Source organism: Carcharhinus amblyrhynchos, chromosome X (assembly GCF_965287045.1).
Source record: "Carcharhinus amblyrhynchos chromosome X, sCarAmb.v2.hapA, whole genome shotgun sequence".
Taxonomy (NCBI): Eukaryota; Metazoa; Chordata; class Chondrichthyes; order Carcharhiniformes; family Carcharhinidae; genus Carcharhinus; species Carcharhinus amblyrhynchos.
In genome coordinates this window covers 14,012,904-14,036,977 of record NC_137359.1, presented here as the reverse complement: position 1 = coordinate 14,036,977, position 24,074 = coordinate 14,012,904, and the positions used below count along the sequence as shown (strand labels likewise).

The window sequence follows — 24,074 nt, the reverse complement described above, 5'->3', positions numbered from 1 at the left end:
GAGAACAACCCCAGTTTACCCAATCTCTCCTCATAGCTAAGACCACTCAGCCCTTAGCCCAGTGCGACGCATTCATGTGGATTTTGTTTCACTATTATTCTAATCCACAGGTGATTCAGTCTGCCTTGTTGTCTAACAAGGGGCATACACGCGGTGTATGTGCGAGGGCTGCTCTTGGATGTTTCGAGAGTAGCCTAGTGCTTCATGTCGTTAGTGTACGCTTAAACTGGACCAGATGCTGGGCAAGACGACAGCTCAGTGACTATCACTGTTTGCTGTGCAGATACATGGATTTGGGCCAGTGTTTGTGGGAGTTTGCGCATTCTCCCCGTGCTTGAGTGGGTTTTCTCCGGGTGCTCCGGTTTCCTCCCACACCCCAAAGATGTGCTCTTAGGCTGATTGGTGTAACAAATTGTCCCTAAATTAGTCTCCCCTCAGTGTGGTTTCCAATGTGGAGTGCCATAAGCATAGACAAGGGTAGAAGAGGGGACTCACAATGTTAAAATGGCGGCGCGGGCTCGTTGGGCCAAAGGGCCTGTTTCCCGTCGCTGTGTTGTTCTTTGTTCTTTGACTGGGATAAGCCATTTGAACAAGAAAACATCGCTTTTGAAATATCGGACAAGGGAGTTAGTCGCCATGTCTGTATGTGGATCTCTGTGCTGTCCCTCCATATTAAAATTCCACAACAAATTGGACTCAGAGTTTTGCTGATGTTTACTCCTTCAGCTGCATCTGTGACAGCTCTGCTAAGGCGTAAAGCCTTTTATTGACAAGGGCAAGCGGCCTCTTCTGTCCAGAGAGCCAGGTGGTAGTAGATGGAACTGGAATCTCTCCACGCTTTCAAAAGTGTTTATTTCCTGAGACACAAACATGCCCACACACTTTCAACCTGTTCTTATTCAGAGGGGCACAAGTGAATGTCCACCACCTACATGTACATGGTAAGAAGTCTCACACACCAGGTTAAAGTCCCCAATGAAGGAGCAGTGCTCCGAAAGCTCGTGATTCCAAATAAACCTGTTGGACTTTAACCTGGTGTTGTGAGACTTCTTACTGTGCCCACCCCAGTCCAACACCGGAGTCTCCACATGACGCACGTACATATTAAGAGGACCTAACCCGTTTTAGACAACTGGCTTCAATCCTTTGGCCTCGGATGTTTCTCAGACAGACTTGGTGCAACAAAATTGGTCATTTTTGCCCCATTTAAGTTTATTTATTAGTGTTACAAGCCGGCTTACATTAACGCTGCGATGAAGTCACTGTGAAAATCCCCTAGTCGCCACACTCCTGTTCAGGTACACTGAGGGAGAATTTAGTGCCTAACCAGTATGTCTTTCAGACTGTGGGAGGAAACCGGAGCACCCGGAGGAAACCCACGCAGACACGGGAGGAATGTGAAGACTCCACACAGTAAAAAGTCTGAAAACCTGGTGTTGTCAGACTTTTTACTGTGTTTACGCCAGTCCAACGCTGGCATACCCACATCAAGACTCCACACAGACAGTGATCCAAGCTGGGAATCGAACCCAGGTCTCTAGTGCTGTGAGGCAGCAGTGCTAACCACTGTGCCACACACGGTGCCAATTTACTGCCAATTAAACTACGATACCCAATTTTTACCCCACTTAAATGACACTCTGCTTCATTGAGCTATTGGCATTGAACATTGAATTTGGGTGGCACAGTGGTTGGCACTGCTCCTTCCCAGCTCCGGGGTCCTGGGTTCGATTCCTGGCTCGGGTCACTGTCAGTGTGGAGTTTGCACATTCTCCTCGTGTCTGCGTGGGTTTCCTCCGGGTGCTCCGGTTTCCTCCCACAGTCCAAAGATGTGCGGGTTAGGTTGATTGGCCACGCTAAAATTGCCCCTTAGTGTCCTGAGATGTGTAGGTTTAGTTGGTAAATATGTAGAGATGTGGGGGTAGGGCCTGGGTGGGGTTGTTGCAGACTCGATGGGCCGAATGGCCTCTTTCTGTACTGGTGTTTCTATGAACAGGTGCTGATTGCTTTTTCCAAGACAAGTCAGTGGATACGGAATGATGCAGAACTTGTTCCCACTAAAATCACGAAGAGCAAGTCTTTTTAATTGTAATCATGGAATGTGCCCATTGGTCTTGGGCCCAGCCTTCGGTATGCTAGTAGCAGAACCACATTCCACACAACTCCCCAAAGAATGGCTATTCCTGATAAACGTGCAATACAACTTGAGGCAGGTCTTTCTATATAAAGGATAATCGAACAAGTCAACCTTACCCAGAGGTTGGCAAACTTTGTCTCTGAAGAGTTCCCGCTGATCTTCCCTCCCTGTCCCGTAACAGTGCTTTCTGAAAATGTCAAAACTGCAAAGCATTAAGAAAAGTGAGTACAGCAGTTCCAGCAGTGTGAGCAGCACTTTGAGCCAGTACAGGCATTCTGAAATGCAGCACCCAATAAAATCGAGCACAGTGACAACTGTGAGGAGCACTGAGCACGTCAGCTCTCCATCGTACCAGACCACCATCCAGACATCGTCTGCTCTGCGCCAAGAGCTCGACCCCCTCTTGCAGACGATCCGAAGAGAGGAGAAAGACCAGATCAAGACACTCAACACCCGTTTCGCAGGCTTTATTGACAAGGTAAATTGAATCTCAAGAACAGCTTCTTCCCTGCTGCTATCAGACTTTTGAATGGACTTACCCTCGCGTTAAGCTGATCTTTCTCTACACCTTAGCTATGACTGTAACATTACATTCTGGACTCTCTATGAACGGTATGCTTTGCCTGTATAGTGTGCAAGAAACAATACTTTTCACTGTATACCAATACATGTGACAATAATAAATCAAAATTAAGCTGATCTTTCTCTACACTCTAGCTGTGGCTGTAACACTACATTCTGCACCCTCTCCTTTCCTTCTCTATGAACGGTATGCTTTGTCTGTGTAGTGTGCAAGAAACAATACTTTTCACTGTATCCCAATACATGACAATAATAAATCAAATCAAACATTAAGCTGATCTTTTGCTACACCCTAGCTATGACTGTAACAGTATATTCTGCACCTTCTTTCTTTCTCTATGAACGGTATGCTTTGTCTATATAGTGCGCAAGAAACAATACTTTTCACTGTATCCCAATACATGACAATAACAAATCAAATCAAACATTAAGCTGATCTTTCTCTATAGCCTAGCTATGACTGTAACACTATATTCTGCACCCTCTCCTTTCCTTCTCTATGAATGGTAAGCTTTGTATAGTGCACAAGAAACAATACTTTTCACTGTATGTTGATACTTGTGGCAATAATAAATCAAATCAGATCAAAAAAAACTCATATTTTCCCTGTTAGTTTCTGCCCGAGATATTTTAGACCGTGCATTTAAAACAAAGGCTTGCTTTTTTTCCGCATCGGGAAGTGTGTGCTGTTCTTGTGTGTGCCTACCCTGAACCTGACAAGGACATCTCCTGCTTGCGTTCACGTCACGTCTTTTGCTCTCTCGACTTTCCCCCTCCATTCCCCACATCCTTCCAGGTTCGCTACCTTGAGCAGCAGAACAAAATGTTGGAGACCAAGTGGAGCCTGCTGCAGCAGCAGGGGGATTACGGTTCCAACAACGAGGACCTGTACAAGACATACATCAATGCCCTCAGCCGACAGCTGGAGAGCTTCAAGCAGGACAAGATACGGCTGGATGGTGAATTGCAGCAAATGCACAGTGCAGTGACTGGTCTCAAAATACAGTATGTATCTCATTAACTCCTTAAACTCATAGTACACGGCTAATGTAAACCTTAATGTCGAAAGAAGATCATCTGTTGTATCTGTCTCATATCTCCACAGTGTTGTACCTTCCCTTGCTTTCAATGACCCTTCCCCCTCTGAACAGATATAACAGTCTCACCTCAACCACTCACTCACATGGGTGGCATGGTGGTTAGCACTGCTGCCTCAGAGCACCAGGGACTCAGGTTCAATTCCAGCCTGGGGTCTCTGTCGAGTCTGCACCTCATCTCCATGTGTTTCCTCCGGGTGCTCCAGTTTCCTCATAGAATAGAAGCCCTACAGTGCAGAAGGAGGCCATTCAGCCCATCGAGTCTGCACCGACCGCAATCCCACCCAGACCCTTGCCCCATCACCCACATATTTTACCTTAGCCTGTCCCCCTGACACTAAGGGGCAATTTAGCATGACCAACCCGCACACCTTGTGCTGTGGGAGGAAACTGGAGCGCCCGGAGGAAACCCACGCAGACACAGGGAGAACGTGCAAACTCCACACAGACAGTGACCCGAGCTGGGAATCGAACCCGGGTCCCTGGCGCTGTGAGGCAGCAGTGCTAACCCACTGTGCCACTGTGCCACCCCACAGTCCGAAAGACATGCTGGTTGGGTGCTTAAATTCTCCCTCAGCGTACCCCAAACAAGAGTGTGGCGACTCAGGGATTTTCACAGTAACTTCATTGCAGTGTTAATGTAAGCCTACTTGTGACACTAATAAATAAACTCATTTGGCAAAGCTGATTGGAAAATTCGCCACAGTAAGAGATTCAAGAAGGGATCCTCTGTTTGTAACTGTTCTCCCCAACTGTGCTGAGGTTTGTATAGACCAAGGAGTGGACTCTCTCCAAGTCACTCTCTGGTGAGCGCAACTGAATTACTTCCTTAGAGGCTGCTCTTGGTGAATGACAGAATTTATAACTCATTGTGCTACATTGAAATGAAGAGGTGGTGTCTGTATTGTATGTTGAGGCAGCTAGTGGAAGCTAATCTCTGTCACACATCACTTGGGCGTCACACCTGCTACAGGATAACTTGGCAGCCAAAAGCAAAAAGCAAATTCAGAAAACTTACCATCCACCTGCTCCCTCATGCCAGAAGCTTTGCTGAGAGGTGAGAGAGAACAGTTATTGTAACTCAGGGTTGCAACCACATGTCTGTCAGCAGAGACTACAGTAAGAAGTCTCACAACACCAGTATTTGATAGTAAACCCACAAGCTGTTGTGAGCCCTCTTGCTGTATTTACCCCAGTCCAACGCCGGCATCTCCACATCAGCAGAGACTGCACTCAGACCCATCAGAACAAATTTTCTGTAGAAGGGCAATTTAGCCTCTCTCTCCACAGACGCTGCCCGATCTGCTGAGTTTCTCCAGCATTCTCGATTTGTACTTCAGATTAAAAATTAGCTTCCTCCACTTCTCCAACCAATTATTGAGCAATAATTGCTGGAAGAGAATTGTTCTTGTCAATTGCGATGATTACTGCATGGGCGTCAGCAAATTGAACTCGAGAGGCTGCGATTGTTTGAAGAGAAAAGCTTGCTTCCTCCTCCCATTGGTTTCTGAAAGGGAAGCAAGTACGTGATATAGCTTTTCCCCTCCCAGTTTAACTGCCAGGGTGAATGCAATTTTACCCAGATTGTCATGAACACTTTACCTGTTTCAGTACCAATGGCATAGCGGCATTGTCAGCGGACTGGTAATCCAGAGCCCTAGAGTCCCACCTGGGGACCAAGGTTCAATCCCACCGTGGTAGCTTGATGCCCCTGATCATGTGGTTAAAAAACCCATCTGGTTCACTAATGTCCTTTGGAGAAGGAAGTCTGCCATCCTTGCCCGGTCCGGCCTCTATGTGACTCCAGACCCACAGCACGGGCGGCACAGTGGTTAGCACTGCTGCCTCACAGCACCAGGGACCCAGGTTCGATTCCCGGCTTCGGTCACTGTCTGTGCGGAGTTTGCACATTCTCCCCGTATCTGTGCGGGTTTCCTCCAGGTGCTCCAGTTTCCTCCCATAGTCCAAAGATGTGCAGGTTAGGTGGATTGGCCATGGTAAATTGTCCCTTAGTGTCCAAAGATGTGTGGGTTAGGTGGATTGGCCATGCTAAATTGTCCCTTAGTATCCAAAGATGCGCAGGTTAGGTGGATTGGCCATGCTAAATTGTCCCTTAGTGTCCAAAGGTGTGCAGGTTAGGTGGATTGGCCATGCTAAATTGCTCCTTAGTGTTCAAAGATGTGCTGGTTAGGGTGCACTGGCCGTGCTAAATTGCCCCTCAGTGTACCCAAACAGGAGTGTGGCAACTAGGGGATTTTCACAGTAACTTCATTGCAGTGTTAATGTTAGCCTACTTGTGACACTAATAAATAAATCACAGAATCCCTACAATGCAGAAGGAGGCTGTTCAGCCCATCGAGTCTTCATCAGCCACAATCCCACCCAGACCCTATTCCTGTCACCCCCACACATTTACCCTGCTAATCCCTTGACACTAGGGTCAATTTAGCACAGCCAATCAACCTAACCAGCACATCTTTGGACTGTGGGAGGAAACTAGAGCACCCGGAGGAAACCCATGCAGACACAGGGAGAACATGCAAACTCCACATAGACAGTGACCCAAGCTGGGAATTGAACCTGGGTCCCTGGCGCTGTGAGGCAGCAGTGCCAACCACTGTGCCACCGTGCTGCCCACTAAACTTAAACACCAACCTGGGAAGGAAGAATTGGATGAAGCTACACTTCATAGGTTAGTGAATAACAAGAAAATAAATCCAGAACATTCCTTTGTGTTAAATTAAGAGGGGTCAAGAGGTCAAGGGTAGAGAGTAGTAGAAAGGAAATTTGGACCCGATGTCAGAAGATGCCCCGTTAGACACAAAGTGATCAGTTGGTGAATGTACCCCAGGAGCTATCCTTACACAAGGTGAGGATGAATGCTGCAATCACAGTCAGTGTAGTGACAGCTCAGGACGTGGCTGGTGACTGCCATAAAGACCCAGAGTTCTCCTATCTGTGGAAATCTAGCAACCCCCAACACCAGTGTGGTGGCACAGCACCCTCTGTCCACCCAGTGGTTTGGCTGGCCAGCTGGGGGACGGAGGTGACATGGAAACGAGGCCATTCGGCCTGAAGCCTGGGAACCACTGAGACGGTACTTTCTAGAATTGGCTACTACCGGGTGAATACTCAGCACCACGCTGCTGACAAACTGAATGACTTGCCTGTAATTCACCACTTCCTACTTTAACCCGTCTTTTATGAGGACTTCAAAACAGCCCATCTCCTTCCTTCCTTTCCTGGTTCAATTGTAAGCTTATAAAATCCCAGGTTTAGAACAAGGATCAAAGTACAGCACAGGAACAGGCCATTCGGCCTTCCAAGCTGATCACGATGCCCTAACTAAACTAAAATTCTGCCCTTACTCGGTCCGTATCCCTCTATTCCCTCCCTATTCATGTACCCATCCAGATGCCTCTTAAATGTTGTTAATGTTCCTGCTTCCACCTGAATTTAAATGGAATTTATGCTGGCAGAGAAGTGAATTAAGCTTGAATTTACCATGTACATATGTACGTACAATTCCCCGTTAACAGGAGTACATTAATCTGCTTTGATATTGTTTATTTTGTTCAGTTTTGATTTTCACCCGATTCTTCATTTGATTTCCCAGGCACCCACCACTCTCTGCGTGGAAAGCTTCCCCCACACATCTCTGTTAAACTTTCCCCCTCTCACCTTGAACCTGTGCTCCCTTGTCATTGACACTTCCACCCCTGGGGAAAAGCCTCGGACTATCCACCCTGTCTACGGCTCTCATCGTTTTGTGGACCTCTATCCCGTTTCCCTTCCGCCTTTCCAACGAAAAGCTTGTGTCGCCAGACCACCGCGCCCTAACATAGTTTTTCTTCTCTCTTACACTGTTCACCCTTTGGTGTTCCTCGCTCCTTGACAGAAATGATGAAATGAGTATGAATGTATTGTCGTAGCAAGAGCAATGTTCACACATTTTTAGGATCACTAACGTTCCTTTTTCTTAAAAAAAAGGTACGAGGATGAGCTGAATAATCGCGCAGGAATGGAAAATGATTTTGTTACCTTGAAGAAGGTAGGTTTTTTATTGCCTTTTGATGTTGAACAATTGTCTCTCGTCGCTCCACACCTCTATTGAAAGTAAACTGTTCTTATTTAGACAGTCGATGAGTCATACCTGACCAAACATCAACTTGGGGATAAACTGGATGGACTTGTCAGCGAACTTGACTTCCTGAGACACGTCTACGATGAGGTGAATTGATCTTAGAATACTTGGCTAGCATTGGGTCGGCAAGGTGGCACAGTGGTTAGCACCACGCCAGAGACCCTGGTTCAATTCCTGGCTTGGGTCACTGCCTGTGTGGAGTCTGCACGCTCTCCCCGTGTCTGTGCGGGTTTCCTCCGTGTGCTCTGGTTTCCAAAAATGTGTGGGTTAGGTGGATTGACCGTGCTAAATTTCCCCTTAGCGTCCAAGGATGTGTGGGGTAGGTGGATTGGCCATGCTAAATTGCCCCTTAGTGTTCAATGATGTGCAGGTTAGATGGATTGGCCATGCTAAATTGCCCCTTAGTGTCCAAGGATGTGTGGGGTAGGTGGATTGACCATACTAAATTGCCCCTTAGTGTCCAAAGATGTGTGGGTTAGGTGGATTGGCCACGCTAAATTGCCCCTTAGTGTTCAACGATGTGCAGGTTAGATGGATTGGCCATGCTAAATTGCCCCTTAGTGTTCAACGATGTGCAGGTTAGATGGATTGACCATGCTAAATTGCCCCTTAGTGTCCAAAGATGTGTGGGTTAGGTGGATTGGCCATGCTAAATTGCCCCTTAGTGTCCAAAGATGTGTGGGTTAGGTGGATTGGCCATGCTAAATTGCCCCTTAGTGTCCAACGATGTGCAGGTTAGATGGATTAACCATGCTAGATTGCCCCTTAATGTCAGAGAGATTAGTATGGTGACTATGGGGATTGGGTCTGGGTGGGATTGTTGTTGGTGCAGGTCATTGGGCTGAATGGCCTCCTTTTGCACTGTAGGGATTCCATGATTTTATGATCTTACGACCTCCTTCATTCCAAAACCATAAAATCCCACCTGAGGTCGTCAGACCTTTCCATTGTCTGCCCCTCGCCTGCTCCAATTCCCATGGTGTGGCGCGTGGTAAAATTCCAGCCATTGCCCCTTATCATAGCGGCCTCACTATGATATCAACACGATTAGAAAATGGGGCTTTGATCTTGGAGCTCGGGCTCAGACACATGTTGGCGACTTTGTGATTTTAGTTTGCTCCTTGCTCTCAGTTTCTTAATTCCTAATCAATTTACTTTCCTTTCGACAATACCTAAGGAACTCTGTGAACTGCAAGCTCAGGTCAAGGATATTGCTGTCACTGTTGAACTGGATAATACCCGTAACCTGGACCTGAACGAACTGGTCGCTGATATGAAAGAACAATATGAGATTTTGGCAAACAAGGGTCGTGAAGAGGCTCAGGCTGCCTACAGAACCAAGGTAAAAAGAAAATGAGGTGAAGTTCTGGCTTTCCACTACTGGTGCCTGGGTTCAACACCCCACAGACTGATGGGGTGAAAATCTTGGCCACAAATTGGCACTCACGCTCAAGAGAGGGAGAAAGGTAAACATGTGGGAATGTGCCAAACTGATCCAATAGACTCCCCTCTTATGAGTTTGAGACTACGGGACATTATAGGATAGAGGCATTTTTACTCTCCATTTAGCTATGTAAGATAAAACCCTAACTTGTACCACACCATGGTAGTGCCAACAATCTGATGGCAGGCACTTGGCACACTGGCACTGTGTCCCTTGAAATGGAGACTTGAAGACTACAATGTGCTCACTGTGACCTGGGTTAGGGATGGTGGGCAGCAAGCGGGCATTCTGTTACATTAGGCTACCATCCCATAATATAGCTGGATTGTCTAAGCTGCACTATTGCCCCTTTGGGACAGGCACAGCTCCCAGCCAGCCTGCTGTTGTTACTGGAAGCCATATACCACTGTGCCCAAGTGGCATTGTGCCATTATCGCCCATTGCCGACTGCCTTTGAGAATGTGGTGGTGAGCTGCCTTCTTGAACCAAGTAAGTCCATGTGGTGTAGGTACACCCACAGTGCTGTTAGGGAGGGAGTTCCAGGATTGTTATTGGATATCAGTCAGTCCATGTGGTGTAGGTACACCCACAGTGCTGTTAGGGAGGGAGTTCCAGGATTGTTATTGGACATCAGTCAGTCCATGTGGTGTAGGTTCACCCACAGTGCTGTTAGGGAGGGAGTTCCAGGATTGTTATTGGATATCAGTCAGTCCATGTGGTGTAGGTACACCCACAGTGCTGTTAGGGAGGGAGTTCCAGGATTGTTATTGGACATCAGTCAGTCCATGTGGTGTAGGTACACCCACAGTGCTGTTAGGGAGGGAGTTCCAGGATTTTGACCCCGTGACAGTGAAGGAACGGCCGATATATTTCCAAGTCAGGATGATGGGTGGGTTGGAAGGAAACTTGCAGGTGGTGTGACTACACACCTCCTATCCTTCTCGGCAGTAGAGGTTACAGCTTTGGAAGGTGCTGTCAAATTCCGGGCTGTTAGACTTGGTGGCCCAAGCGGCCTTTTCTCATTCTCCGATGTTCCTTTCATTTCAGTTCAATCAGCTGTCTCAGTCTACCGGGAAATATGACGATGATCTGCGTGTTATCAAAAGCGACATTACTGAAACCAGCAGGAGGATCACAAAGATAAACTCTGAAATAGACGCTCTTAAGATTCAGGTAAGCATGCTGGCACCACTGCCTACCAAACACTTGTTGCTTCATTCCCAATTATTTCCTTCCCGTGCCAAGGGCCTTGTCTCCTTTAGGATGGCACAGGCTACAAGCGCCTTCTGCTCCTTGGCCTGCTGGAGCCCCAGAAGGGGGGTGAGACCCAGTAATTCCTTTCCCCAATGGTAACAGCGAGGACATTTCTGTAGGGGTTTGGTGGGGGCCAGAAGTTCCACCTGCCCCACAGGAGTCTGGCATCGTAAGTTGGGCCCAGTAGAACAGTAGCACCCATCAAATTACCCACTGCCCTCCCCTCTTCTGCCCCATGATGCCAGGGTTCATTTGATGGTACAATGGAAAGGTGTTGTAGCGGTCTTTCCAAGCTGAGGATTGACCCTCTGCTGAATGAGGTCACCAAGTAACACTTGTCTGCAGCAGAGTGTTATTAGGGGATTTTCACAGTCGCTTCATTGCAGTGTTAATGTAAGTCTATTTGTGACACTAATAAATAAACCTTTAAAATTTTTTTAAACAAGTACCCGCCCTTTTGGTAATGATTCCTGTGTGCAAGCACTACTTCCTGGGCCCACATAGAAACGTAGAATCCCTACAGTGCAGAAGGAGGCCATTTGGCCCATCGAGTCTGTACCTGATCATAATCCCACCCAGGCCCTATCCCCATAAACCCATGCACTTGCCCTAGCTAGTCCCCCTGACACTAAGGGGTAATTTAGCATGGCCAATCCACCTAACCTACACATCTTTGGACACTAAGGGGCAATTTAGCATGGCCAATCCACCTAACCTATACATCTTTGGACACTAAGGGGCAATTTAGCATGGCCAATCCACCTAACCTACACATCTTTGGACACTAAGGGGCAATTTAGCATGGCCAATCCACCTAACCTACACATCTTTGGACACTAAGGGGCAATTTAGCATGGCCAATCCACCTAACCTACACATCTTTGGACACTAAGGGGCAATTTAGCATGGCCAATCCACCTAACCTACACATCTTTGGACACTAAGGGGCAATTTAGTATGGCCAATCCACCTAACCTGCACATCTTTGGACACTAAGGGGCAATTTAGCATGGCGAATCCACCTAACCTATACGTCTTTATACTAAGGGGCAATTTAGCATGGCCAATCCACCTAACCTGCACATCTTTGGACACTAAGGGGCAATTTACCATGGCCAATCCACTTAACCTACACATCTTTGGACACTAAGGGGCAATTTAGTATGGCCAATCCACCTAACCTGCACATCTTTGGACACTAAGGGGCAATTTAGCATGGCGAATCCACCTAACCTATACGTCTTTATACTAAGGGGCAATTTAGCATGGCCAATCCACTTAACCTGCACATCTTTGGGACTGCGGGAGGAAACCAGAGCACCAGAGGAAACCCACGCAGACACTGGGAGAATGTGCAGACTGCGCACATGCAGTGACCCAAGCTGGGAATCGAACCCGGGTCCCTGACACTGTGCTACTGTGCTGCCACAAAAGATAGCATATAACAGCTACTGAAAGCTACTCCATACGAGCTCAGATCAAAGAACCCAGTACATTATGCCCATACAAAGGTTAATTTCTCCAGGTTGCTATGTCTCGTGGTATTACAGATCATTTGTGAACATTCATCTGTTCACCAGTTTGAGTTCACAATAAATACAGAATACAGGCAATCTTCTGAATGCCTTTCTTCACACATGATTCCCTGAGCAACCTTTAAATAGCTGATTTACCCACAAAGTCATTGGCTAACCTGAAAACTGAAAACTATTCGGTGCGAATTAAGGGTAGTTAAAGGTATCTACTCTCTCCCCACCACTGCCCAGTTGAAACAAAGTAACTCATCACACAAAGCAGGGATCGGATCTTGAACCTTTATCCTCCGAGTGACCCAATCCCACACATACGCTTCATTCATTCACTGAGCTATTCGGGGAGTTGGGGGATGGAGGTTATTTTTTAAGCAGTAAACAAATGCTTGCCTTCATCGGCCGGGGTATTGAGTTTAAAAATTGGCAAGTCATGTTGCAGCTTTATAGAACCTTAGTGTGGTGGCACTTGGAATATAATGTTCAATTCTGGTCGCCACACTACCAGAAGGATGTGGAGGCTTTGGAGAGGGTACAGAAAAGATTTACCAGGATGTTACCCTGGCATTAGCTATGAGGAGAGGTTGGAGAAACTTGGTTTGTTCTCACTGGAACGATGGACATTGAGGGGAGACCTGATAGAAGTCTACAAGATTATGAGAGGCATGGACTGAATGGATAGTCAGAAGCTTTTTCCCAGGGTGGAAGAGTCAATTACTCGGGGGCACAGGTTTAAGGTGCGAGGGGCAAGGTTTAAAGGAGATGTACGAGGTAAGTTTTTTTACACAGAGGGTGGTGGATGCCTGGAACTTGTTGCCGGGGGAGGCAGTGGAAGGGGATACGATAGTGAGTTTTAAGGGGCGTCTTGACAAATACATGAATGGGATGGGAATAGAGGGATATGGTCCCCAGAAGGGTAGGGGATTTTAGTTCAGAGGGGCAGCATGGTCGGTGCAGGAGGGCCGAGGGGCCTGTTCCTGTGCTATAATTTTCTTTGTTCTAAAAGATTGTTAAAATACAGTATTTTTCAAGTATGCATTTTCTTGCAAGAAATTGAACAGTTCAAGAGGATTTATTGATCATTGAAGATGTACGGTTCTTTGCTGACATTTTGACTTTTCCCACAAACGCCCATTTAGCGCTCTAGCTTGGAAGTGGCCATCACAGAAGCCGAGGAGCGCGGGGAGATGGATTTGAGGAAAATCAGAGCCGCGATCGCGGAGAAAGAAGACAGCATATTCAACGCCAAGCAGGAAGTTGCCCGGAAATTGAGGGAATACCAGGATCTAATGAATGTCAAACTTGCTCTCGATTTTGAAATTGCCACATATAGGAAAATGCTGGAGGGAGAGGAAATCAGGTATGGAGATGGCAAATTCCAATGAAGGAGTGTTGAATAAAATAGGTAGAACCGTAAGAAAATTGTATAACCAAATCGTGTTCGCAAAGTGCATATGTATTATTTGGCTGCAGATGGCACACTGACAAAATGTGTCCACATGCCAGTTTTTAAAAATATATTCCTTTAGATCATATTCCTTCAAGGATTCAGCGTTAAATTCTTCACACTGTTTCAGGAAGGTTTGTGGACAAACTCAAACTCAAAAGACTCATGGAATGGTGTATATTCCAAAATGACCTGGATTGGAGCTCACCACAGTTCCTTTTAACCCAAGTTACACAACCTGCAGATCTTGTCCCTAAAATGAAACTCTGGGTGTAAAGCTGTGGGCTACTTCTTATGTTCTAATATTTTATTTGCCTGCACCAGTAAGTTGGAGACAAATCATAGAATCCTATAGTGCAGAAGGAGGCCATTCAGCCCATCAAGTCTGCACTGACCACGATCCCATGCAGGCTCTATCCACATTCATCTGCTCTAGCTACTCCCTCTGACACTAAGGGACAATTTAGCAAGGCCAATCCACCTAACCTACACATCTTTGGACATTAAGGGGCAACTTAGCATGGCCAATCCACCTAACCTATACATCTTTGGACACTAAGGGGCAATTTAGCATGGCCAATCCACCTAACCTACACATCTTTGGACATTAAGGGGCAACTTAGCATGGCCAATCCACCTAACCTACACATCTTTGGACATTAAGGGGCAATTTAGCACGGCCAATCCACCTAACCTACACATCTTTGGACACTAAGGGGCAATTTAGCATGGCCAATCCACCTAACCCACACATCTTTGGACATTAAGGGGCAATTTAGCATGGCCAATCCACCTAACCCACACATCTTTGGACTGTGGGAGGAAACCAGAGACACGGGGAGAACGTGCAAACTCTACACAGGTAGGGATCCAAGCTGGGAATCGAACCTGGGTCCTCGTGAGGCAGCAGTGCCAACCATTGTGCCACCATGCCATCCAGTAGGTTGTGCCAATGATTAAGTTGGCGCGACCAGTCGAACAAACTTCAGGTATGTCATTTAACTCTCATGAGGTTTCGAGATCATGAACAGCTGAATTCTTGTAGACCCAGTGTACAAAGCAGATGTGTATAGTGAGCCATGGACTGCAGAAGTCCAATTTGGTGGCATTGAGAAGATTTTTGTGTGGCAAACTGTCGTGTGATCAAATTTCTGAATGAAGCATGTTTAATACAGTTGTACTTTTTCAGGCCCAACTTATTTATATCATAAATATTAACTTACAGGCTTGGTCAGCAACAGAAGGCAATTCTTCACATTAACACCCCGCCAATATCTGGTGAGTTCTATCATAAAGAGTTGATTAAGCTGAAATCTAACACATTAAGTCAAGTCAAAACAGACATTGTCCTGAGCCAGTCAAGTTCAAAGGATCCGGCATTTTAAGGGACTGTCCCTTATTTTGATTGTTTGCCTTTTGTCCCACATTTCCATCGAATCCCTGCAGTGCAGAAAGAGGCCATTTGGCCCATCGAATTTGCACTGACTCTCCAAAAGAGCATCATACCCAGAGGATACCCACGCAAACACGGGGAGAACGTGCAAACTCCACGCAGACAGTCACCCAAGCCGGGAATTGTACCTGGATCCCTGGTGCTGTGAGGCAGCAGTGCTCGCCACTGTGCCACCGTGCCACCCAGGGACGCCTGTAGGGGACTGAGTCTGGGAGTTCACCCATTCCTTTGGCCACACGGTCATATACAACCTGCTGTATCCCACCTCCCCCCAGCCCTCCCCTCTCTCTCCTCCTCCCTCCACATGCCCGCTATCACTCCTGTTCACCACCATCTTACCCCCTGCTCCTAACCCCATCCCACAGTCGAAGGACCTGTCATGGGGGAACCTCCCACAGTGCTTTACGGCCAATGAAGTACTTTTGGGGTGTAGGGTAGGAAATGTGCCAGCCAGTTTGTGCACAGCAAGATCCCACAAGCAGCAATGCGAGAGTGCTCGATGGTTTCCTCTTTTGGATATGGAGGCAAGGCGATGGCCTGTGTTATTATGGCGAGACTATTCATCCAGAAACTCAGCTACTGTCCTGGGGGACAGATGGTGTAGAACGAAGAACAATACAGCACAGGAAACAGGCCCTTCGGCCCTCCAAGCCTGCGCCGCTCATTGGTCCAACTAGGCCATTCTTCTGTATCCCTCCATTCCCAGTCTGCTCATGTGACTATCCAGGTAAGTCTTAAACGATCCCAGCGTGTTGTTCCCTCCATACCCAAAAGACAGAAAAGAAGCTGTGCCAAAATAACCTGATAAAGGTGAAGCAAAGAGACGTTGCTATTTCTCCTCTGCGATAGCTTTCTGCACCTACAATCCCCATTGCTTTTTTTTTTCCCCTCTCGGCAATGCAGGTTCAAATTTATCATACTCAAGGAGTTTCTCGAGTGAACAACAGGAGACCTCAATGGGTTCTCAGGAGGCTTCCAGAGCTTCATCTACAAAAAAGGCAGTCATGGTCAAGACCGTTCAGTCAAGTCAGAGAAATGTACGCTAAAAGGGAGCCTTGACAACCGCAGACAAAGGGCCGATGGTTCCCCAGCTCGTTACCCCTCACTTTCCTTTTCTTTTTGTACTGAATGGGCAGTAAAAAAAATCATATTATTAATCAGGCTAACTCATTCATCTCCCTGCGTTATTGCTGTGAGATGTTTCCATGCTGAGAGCCTTCCTGTATTGGATTCCAGGGTGAATGAGTGAATTCCCTTGGTCAAAACATTCTCTGGTATCATGTCACCAGAATAATAATGACCGTGCTACGGTGAGAATCATATCATCAGTACCAAAAGGGTTCAAACTGAATGACCTTATAGTTCTCTGCATTAACTAGTCTCCAGTTAGCTGTGGAAAAGAGAAATTGAGAAGCTTGATATTAAACATTGACTTCATCACTTGATGGCTGTGGGCTTTTGCTTAAGGGAAATCCTGTGTCAGTCATATTCACTCTTGTCAACCGTTAACGGTTCATGGGTAATGTTGCGGTTTCATATTCTCCCCATGTTTTGACTACTGCTACCACTGTATCTCTGGAATAACTGTTATGTTTGGCCTCCATGGTAAACTTAATAAATAGTTTCATTCTAATCATGTGTCTGCCATTCACTGAATCACAACTGCATGTAACGGGGTGGATCCCACACACTGACTTGGTCACAAGTCAGGCTTACATTAACACTGCAATGACGTTACTGTGAAAATCCCCCAGTCGCCACACTCCGGCACCTGTTTAGGTCAATGCACCCTAACCAGCATGTCTTTTGGACTGTGGGAGGAAACCCACACAGACACGGGGAGAACATGCAAACTCCACACAGACAGTGACCCGAGCTGGGAATCGAAACCAGCTCGCTGGTGCTGTAAAGTAGCAGCGCTAACCACTGTGCCACCGCGCCGTCCCTGTTACCATGCACTCGTGTTTGTGTCTGGACCTCCCATATTCAGCACTGACTTTCCACAGTGGAGTACCACAGTGGCAATCCACCAGGTGCACTGCAGGAACTCAGAAAGCTGCCCGCATTCTGCAAATCAATTGGAAAGAGAAGGAACAGGCCCTTCCATCACACAGAGGGGAGGAAGAGAAATGAGTCACGCCTACACCAGGGCATCATAGAATCTCAACAGTTCAGCCCATTGAGTCTACGCGACCGCAATCCCCAGACTCTATCCCTGTAACCCCTCATATTTATCCTGCTAATCCCACTGACACTAAGGGGCAATTTAGCATGGCCAATCCACCTAACCTGCACATCTTTGGACAGTAAGGGACAATTTAGCATGGCCAATCCATCTAACCTACACATCTTTGGACACTAAGGGGCAATTTAGTATGGCCAATCCATCTAACCAGCACATCTTTGGACACTAAGGGACAATTTAGCATGGCCAATCCATCTAACCTACACATCTTTGGACACTAAGGGGCAATTTAGCATGGCCAATCCACCTAACCTGCACATCTTTAGACACTAAGGGACAATTTAGCATGGCCAATCCATCTAATCTACACATCTTTGGACACTAAGGGGCAATTTAGTATGGCCAATCCATCTAACCAGCACATCTTTGGACACTAAGGGGCAATTTAGTATGGCCAATCCATCTAACCAGCACATCTTTGGACACTAAGGGACAATTTAGCATGGCCAATCCATCTAACCTACACATCTTTGGACACTAAGGGGCAATTTAGCATGGCCAATCCACCTAACCTGCACATCTTTAGACACTAAGGGACAATTTAGCATGGCCAATCCATCTAATCTACACATCTTTGGACACTAAGGGGCAATTTAGTATGGCCAATCCATCTAACCAGCACATCTTTGGACACTAAGGGGTAATTTAGCATGGCCAATCCATCTAACCAGCACATCTTTAGACACTAAGGGGCAAGTTAGCATGGCCAATCCATCTAACCTACACATCTTTGGACACTAAGGGATAATTTAGCATGGCCAATCCACCTAACCTACACATCTTTAGACACTAAGTGGCAAAGTAGCATGGCCAATCCACTTAATCTGCACATCTTTGGGCACTAAGGGACAATTTAGCATGGCCAATCCACCTAACCTGCACATCTCTGAACTGTGGGAGGAAACCCACGCAGACGTGGGGAGAACATGTAAACTCCACACAGACAGTGACCCAATCTGGGAATCAAACCCAGGTCCCTGGCGTTGTGAGGCAGCAGTGTTAACTGCTGGGCCACCATGCTGCCCATCACTCTCCGTCATTGCCAGATAATCAGTTGAGAGCAGCTTGAATGTAAACTTGGGGAGAAACTTGTCCGTTAGGTATTTATTTTTGTGAAAATATATATATTGGGTTTGTGAGCCAATATACTGTTGCCTTGCTCACAGTTGGTGGGAAACATTCCTTTGGTATGCAGGCAGCATAATTGAGGACCCCACGCAACTCGGACATTCTCTCTTCCACCTTCTTCTGTCGAGAAAAAGATACAAAAGTCTGAGGTCACGTACCAACCAACTCAAGAACAGCTTCTTCCCTGCTGCTGTCAGACTTTTGAATGGACCTACCTCACATTAAGTTGATCTTTCTCTACACCCTATCTGTGACTGTAACACTACATTCTGCACCCTCTCCTTTCCTTCTCAATGAACGGTATGCTTTGTATAGCACACAATAAACAATACTTTTCACTGTGTCCCAATACATGTGACAATAATAAATCAAATATTAAGCTGATCTTTCTCTACACCTTAGCTATGACTGTAACATTACATTTTGCACCCTTTCTTTCCTTCTCTATAAGCAGTATGTTTCATCTGTATAGTGCGTAAGAAACAATACTTTTCACTGTTTCATAATACATGTGATAATAATAAATCAAATATTATGCTGATCTTTCTCTACACCCTAGCTATGACTGTAACGCTACATTCTGCACTCTCCTCTATGAGCGGTATGTTTTGTCTGTATAGTGCGTAAGAAACAATACTTTTCACTGTGTCCCAATACATGTGACAATAATAAATCAAATATTAAGCTGATCTTTCTCTACACCTTAGCTATGACTGTAACATTACATTTTGCACCCTTTCTTTCCTTCTCTATGAGCGGTATGTTTTATATGTATAGTGCGTAAGAAACAATACTTTTCACTGTCTCATAATACATGTGACAATAATAAATCAAATATTAAGTTGATCTTTCTCTACACCCTAGCTATGACTGTAACGCTACATTCTGCACTCTCTCCTTTCCTTCTCTATGAATGGTATGTTTTGTCTGTACAGTGCACAAGAAACAATACTTTTCACTGCATTCCAATACATGTGACAATAATAAATCAAATCAAAACCACATCTCAATCCAGGAAAGCTGGTCTTTCCCAGTTTCAAACTTTTATTCCTGATCTGTCTTTGCTCTTCCCCATCCTTATCTAGCAGGGCTGAACCCATGAGCAGGTAGGGGACAGGGCTAGCCCATTGCGTTGTGAGTGCGCTGACGCTGCGACGGTGGTTTGCCTAAGTTAGGGTAGATCAGGGATGGCCGACGAGGTTTAACCGCAGCTAATGTGATTTTTCAAACACATCGCGACCCTCTGGCTAAGGCGAAGCATCAGGTGAAGCCCGGGAGGGGGTACAATGTCCCATCCTGTCAGCTTGGATCATCGAGGTCCAAGACGGGATGCAATGTCCTGTCTTGTCAGCTTGGATCTGGTTTGTCCCTCATGTGGGGACCGGGATTGGACCAAATTTGAATGGACTTTTTTTGATTAGAATTAAAAACCACCCTCCCCCACCCGAAATCGAACTGGATTCTGATTGCTGCCCAGTGTCTGCGCAGTGAGAAGAATCATTAGTGAATTGAAGTTTTAAAGTGTTGCTGGTCTGTGATTTGGTTAACAATCGTGTTTAAAAATGACCCAATTCACATCGTGGTGATGGTCCCCACGTGAGGTTCTCAGCCTTTCTGCGGGGTTGTAGGTGGCAGCCACGTGGCAGGACCGGGTGAGTGGGCAGCATTCTGAGAGTGGCATTGGCAGTACATGGTCTCCCAGTGCAACCATATCCTTTCTATAGTGTGACAAACAGAACGGTGGCACAGTGGTTGGCACTGCTGCCTCACAGGGCCAGGGACCCGGGTTCGATTCCCGGCTTGGGTCACTTGTGTGGAGTCTGCACATTCTCCCCGTGTCTGCGTGGGTTTCTCCAGTTTCTTCCCATAGGCCGAAAGATGTGTGGGTTAGGTGGCTTGGCCATGCTAAATTGGGATACATAGGTCAGAGGGATTAGCGGGGTAAATATGTGGGATTACAGGGATAGGGCCTGGTTGGGATTGTTGCCGGTGCAGACTCGATGGGCCGAATGGCCTCCTTTTGCACTGTAGGGCTTCTATGATTTCAATGAACTACACACAGTACTCCAGCTGTGGTCTAACCAGTGTTTTATACAGCTCTATCATAATCTCTCTGCTCTCAGGCGGCAGTGTAACACAATGATTAGCACTGCTGCCTCTCAATGCCAGGGACCCAGGTTCAATTCCGGCCTCGGGTCACTGTTTGTGCGGAGTTTGCACATTCTCCCCGTGTCTACGTGGGTTTCCTCTGGGTGCTCTGGCTTCCCCCCCGCCCACAGTCTGAAAGATGTGCTGGTTAGGGTGGATTGGCCGTGCTAAATTCTCCCTCAGTGTACCCGAATAGGAATGTGGCAACTCGGGGATTTTCACAGTAACTTCATTGCAGTGTTATTGTCAGCCTACTTTGAGGAAGTGCTCCAAAAGCTTCTGCTACCGAATAAACCTGTTGGACTTTAAACCTGGTGTTGTGAGACTTCTTACTGCACTTGTGAATATTTTAACTGAAATATATGGAAATATTTTTACGCGTTAAAGGCACTGAATAAGTTCAGATTGTTGTCTGGGACGGAGTTCCCTTGGCCAATAGTGTTTGGGGAATAAGTTGATCTTGCGATTGATAGGATACAGATGGCAATAGCGAGTGAGAGCTGAGTGAAAGAATCCACTTCATTCCAGTCTCTGAGTGTTTTACCTCAAGTAGTCCCCCTGCTGTTTAAATCCAGCCAGGACCCTGGTGCATCTTTCTTATCCTGTATCAAGTGTCGGAATGCAGAATCTGGGGAGTGAGTAGTTTTGAAAAGAAGGATTTAAATGGGAAAGATTGTTCATTTCTGGTTCATCGAAATTATGTAAACTGTGCATGGATAATTCCAAACAGGAAAATTTCCCTGCAAAACTGTTGATTTTGGAGATTTCTATTACAATTTTTAGCTTCTGTAAAGGCTAGTCCCTGCCTCGCTGTCTGCTGCTCCTTCATCCTGAGCTGATTCCAAAGCGGGATTCAGTGGGAGCTCCGTCAACAAATGCCATACCTTCCCCCCAACCCGAAGCCACCTCCACAAGCATTCGGGCAAGGTTCAGGCTATTTGAGGGTGGCACAGTGGTTGGCGCCGCAGCCTCACAGTGCCAGGGACCCGAGTTCGATTCCCGGGTCACTGTCTGTGTGGAGGCTGCACGTTCTCCCCGTCTCTGCGTGGGTTTCTCCTGAAAGACGAGCTGGTTAGGTGCTAAATTCTCCCTCAGTGAACAGGAGTGTGGCAACTTGGGGATTTTCACAGTAATTTCATTGCAGTGTTAATGTAAGCCTACTTGTGACTAATAAATGAACTTTTTACTTTAAGTTTCATAGAAACATAGAAAAACTACAGCACAATACAGGCCCTTCGGCCCACAAAGTTGTGCCGAACATGTCCCTACCTTAGAGATTACTAGGCTTACCTATAACCCTCTATTTTATTAAGTTCCATGTAGTTATTTAAACGTCTCTTAAGAGCCCCTATCGACCGTGACAGCTTCACTGCTGGGACCTATCTTCGCATTCAAACCTGCTCTGCCGTTTGATAAGATCATGGCTGATCTAATTGTGGCATCAACTCCATTTTCCTGTCTCCCCCTTGATTCCCCTGCCAACCAAGAGTCTACCTGAACCTTAAAATAGTCACTGATCTGCCTTCTGAGGAAGAGAGTTTCAGAGATTAACAGCTCTGAGAGATTAAAATTCTCCTCATCCCTGGATTTAATGGGGGATTTTTACTTGTAGTTCCAGCCTCTCCCACACGGGGCAACATCCTGTCAGCACCCACACGGTCAAGCCCCCTCAGGGCCTGATATGGTTTGTCTCTCATTCTCCTAAACTCCAGTGGGTACAGGCCCAATCTGTCAAACCTTTCCTCAGAAGATAACCCCTCAACCCAGGAATCAGTTGAGTGAACCTTCTCTGAACTCTTTCGAGTGCAGTCATATCCTTTCTTACGTAAGGAGGCCCAAACCAATGCCCTGAACAACTGCCCATCTAACCTACACTATTCCAGTATCATCCATATGTTTATCCAATGACCATTTAAATGCCCTTAATGTTGGCGAATCCACTCCTGTTGCAGGCAGGGCATTCCACGCTCTTGCTCCTCTCTGAGTAAAGAACCTACCTCTGACATCTATCCTATACCTCAATTTAAAGCTAGGTCTCCTTGTGTTAGCCACCACCATCCGAGAAAAAAGGTTCACGCTATCCACCCTATCTAATGCTCTGATCATGTTATATGCCTCTGTTAAGTCACCTCTTAACCTTCTTCTCTCTAACGAAAACAGCCTCAAGTCCCTCAGCCTTTCCTCATAAGACCTTCCCACCATACCGGGCAACGTCCTTGTAAATCTCCTCTGCACCCTTTCCAATGCTTCCACATCCTTCCTATAATGCGGTGACCAGAACCATACGCAATATTCCAAGTGCGGCCACACCAGAGTTTTGTACAGCTGCAACGTGACCTCATGGCTCCTAAACTCAAAAGAAACTTAAGAGTCCAAAGATGTGTAGGTTAGGGGTATAGGTGAAATAGATGTTTGGGGTTATGGGGATAGGACGGGTGGTGGGCCTGGGTAAGATACTGCGTCGGAGTGTCAGCGTAGACTCGATGGGCCGAATGGCCTCCTTCTGCACTGCAGGGATTGGATGAACTCTAATGTCAGTCCTGAAATCTCCCCAATGGAAAGAAAAAAGACCATCTGCCCACAAGCAAGAAAATGTCCCCGTAAGCAAGGAGGGCAGAGCCCCCCCCCACCCCCCCCACCCCTGCTTACCCTGCCCGCTTCCTGAACCAAAATCGAATGCGAATGGTATCAAACTTTAAACTGAAGTCCCCCTCACCTCACCACCAGAGCACACCAGTGGATTAATTCCATCCCAAATAAATAGACATTCTGGTTTCCAGAGGATAACAGGTGACATTCTTGTATATCATACAAGGATGTCAGGATAAAAGACATCATCAAACCAGGAGTACAGATACAAGGAGAAAAAAGTTCAGGATTAATGATGAACTGCAGGATAATATCGCCATCTGTAGAGCCAGCACCATGACAGGATCATCCAGCAACCTCCAGGAAATTCGCCTCCGCTGAGTTGTCACCCAGACAACCTGGTGAAGTGAGAGCTGGGCCCCACCTCGGCAAGACCATCGATCAGGATCCTTGACCGACCTCCAGGCCTCGGAGAGTGGATACAATAGGCCCCACTGAACTCGAAACATCAGCCCTTAAATTGTGAAAGCATGGCGGCCAATTCTCAAATCCGGCTGGGAATTCCTCCCCAGCTGCCCTTGGGAGACCCGACGTACGGATACTCCTCCTCTGGCCTCATCTCCCTGGATTAGCCAGGATGTCCGACATACCATGCAGAAGGATTGTGGAGGATAGATAGAGTGGACGTGCAGAGACTATTCCCTAGGATGGATGTAGCTGTTACTAGGGGGGCATAACTATAAGGTTCATGGTGGGAGATATAGGAGGGATGTCCGATGTAGATTCTTCACTCAGAGAATGGTTGGGGTGTGGAATGCACTGCCTGCTGTGATAGTGGAGTCGGACACTTTAGGAACTTTCAAGCGGTTATTGGATA

General features: G+C 46.7%; 1 protein-coding gene across 1 annotated transcript; it reads left to right on the top strand.

The window, feature by feature from the left end:
- Positions 1-2,233: 2,233 nt before the first annotated feature.
- LOC145361967 (keratin, type II cytoskeletal 8-like) lies at positions 2,234-16,720 on the top strand. The gene is made up of 9 exons (XM_080217968.1): positions 2,234-2,615; positions 3,516-3,724; positions 7,807-7,867; positions 7,952-8,047; positions 9,138-9,302; positions 10,452-10,577; positions 13,327-13,547; positions 14,860-14,912; positions 15,991-16,720. The coding sequence occupies exons 1-9, from the start codon at positions 2,331-2,333 to the stop codon at positions 16,131-16,133; spliced, it is 1,359 nt and encodes a 452-aa protein (XP_080074094.1). The 5' UTR covers positions 2,234-2,330; the 3' UTR covers positions 16,134-16,720.
- The last annotated feature ends 7,354 nt before the right edge of the window (positions 16,721-24,074 follow it).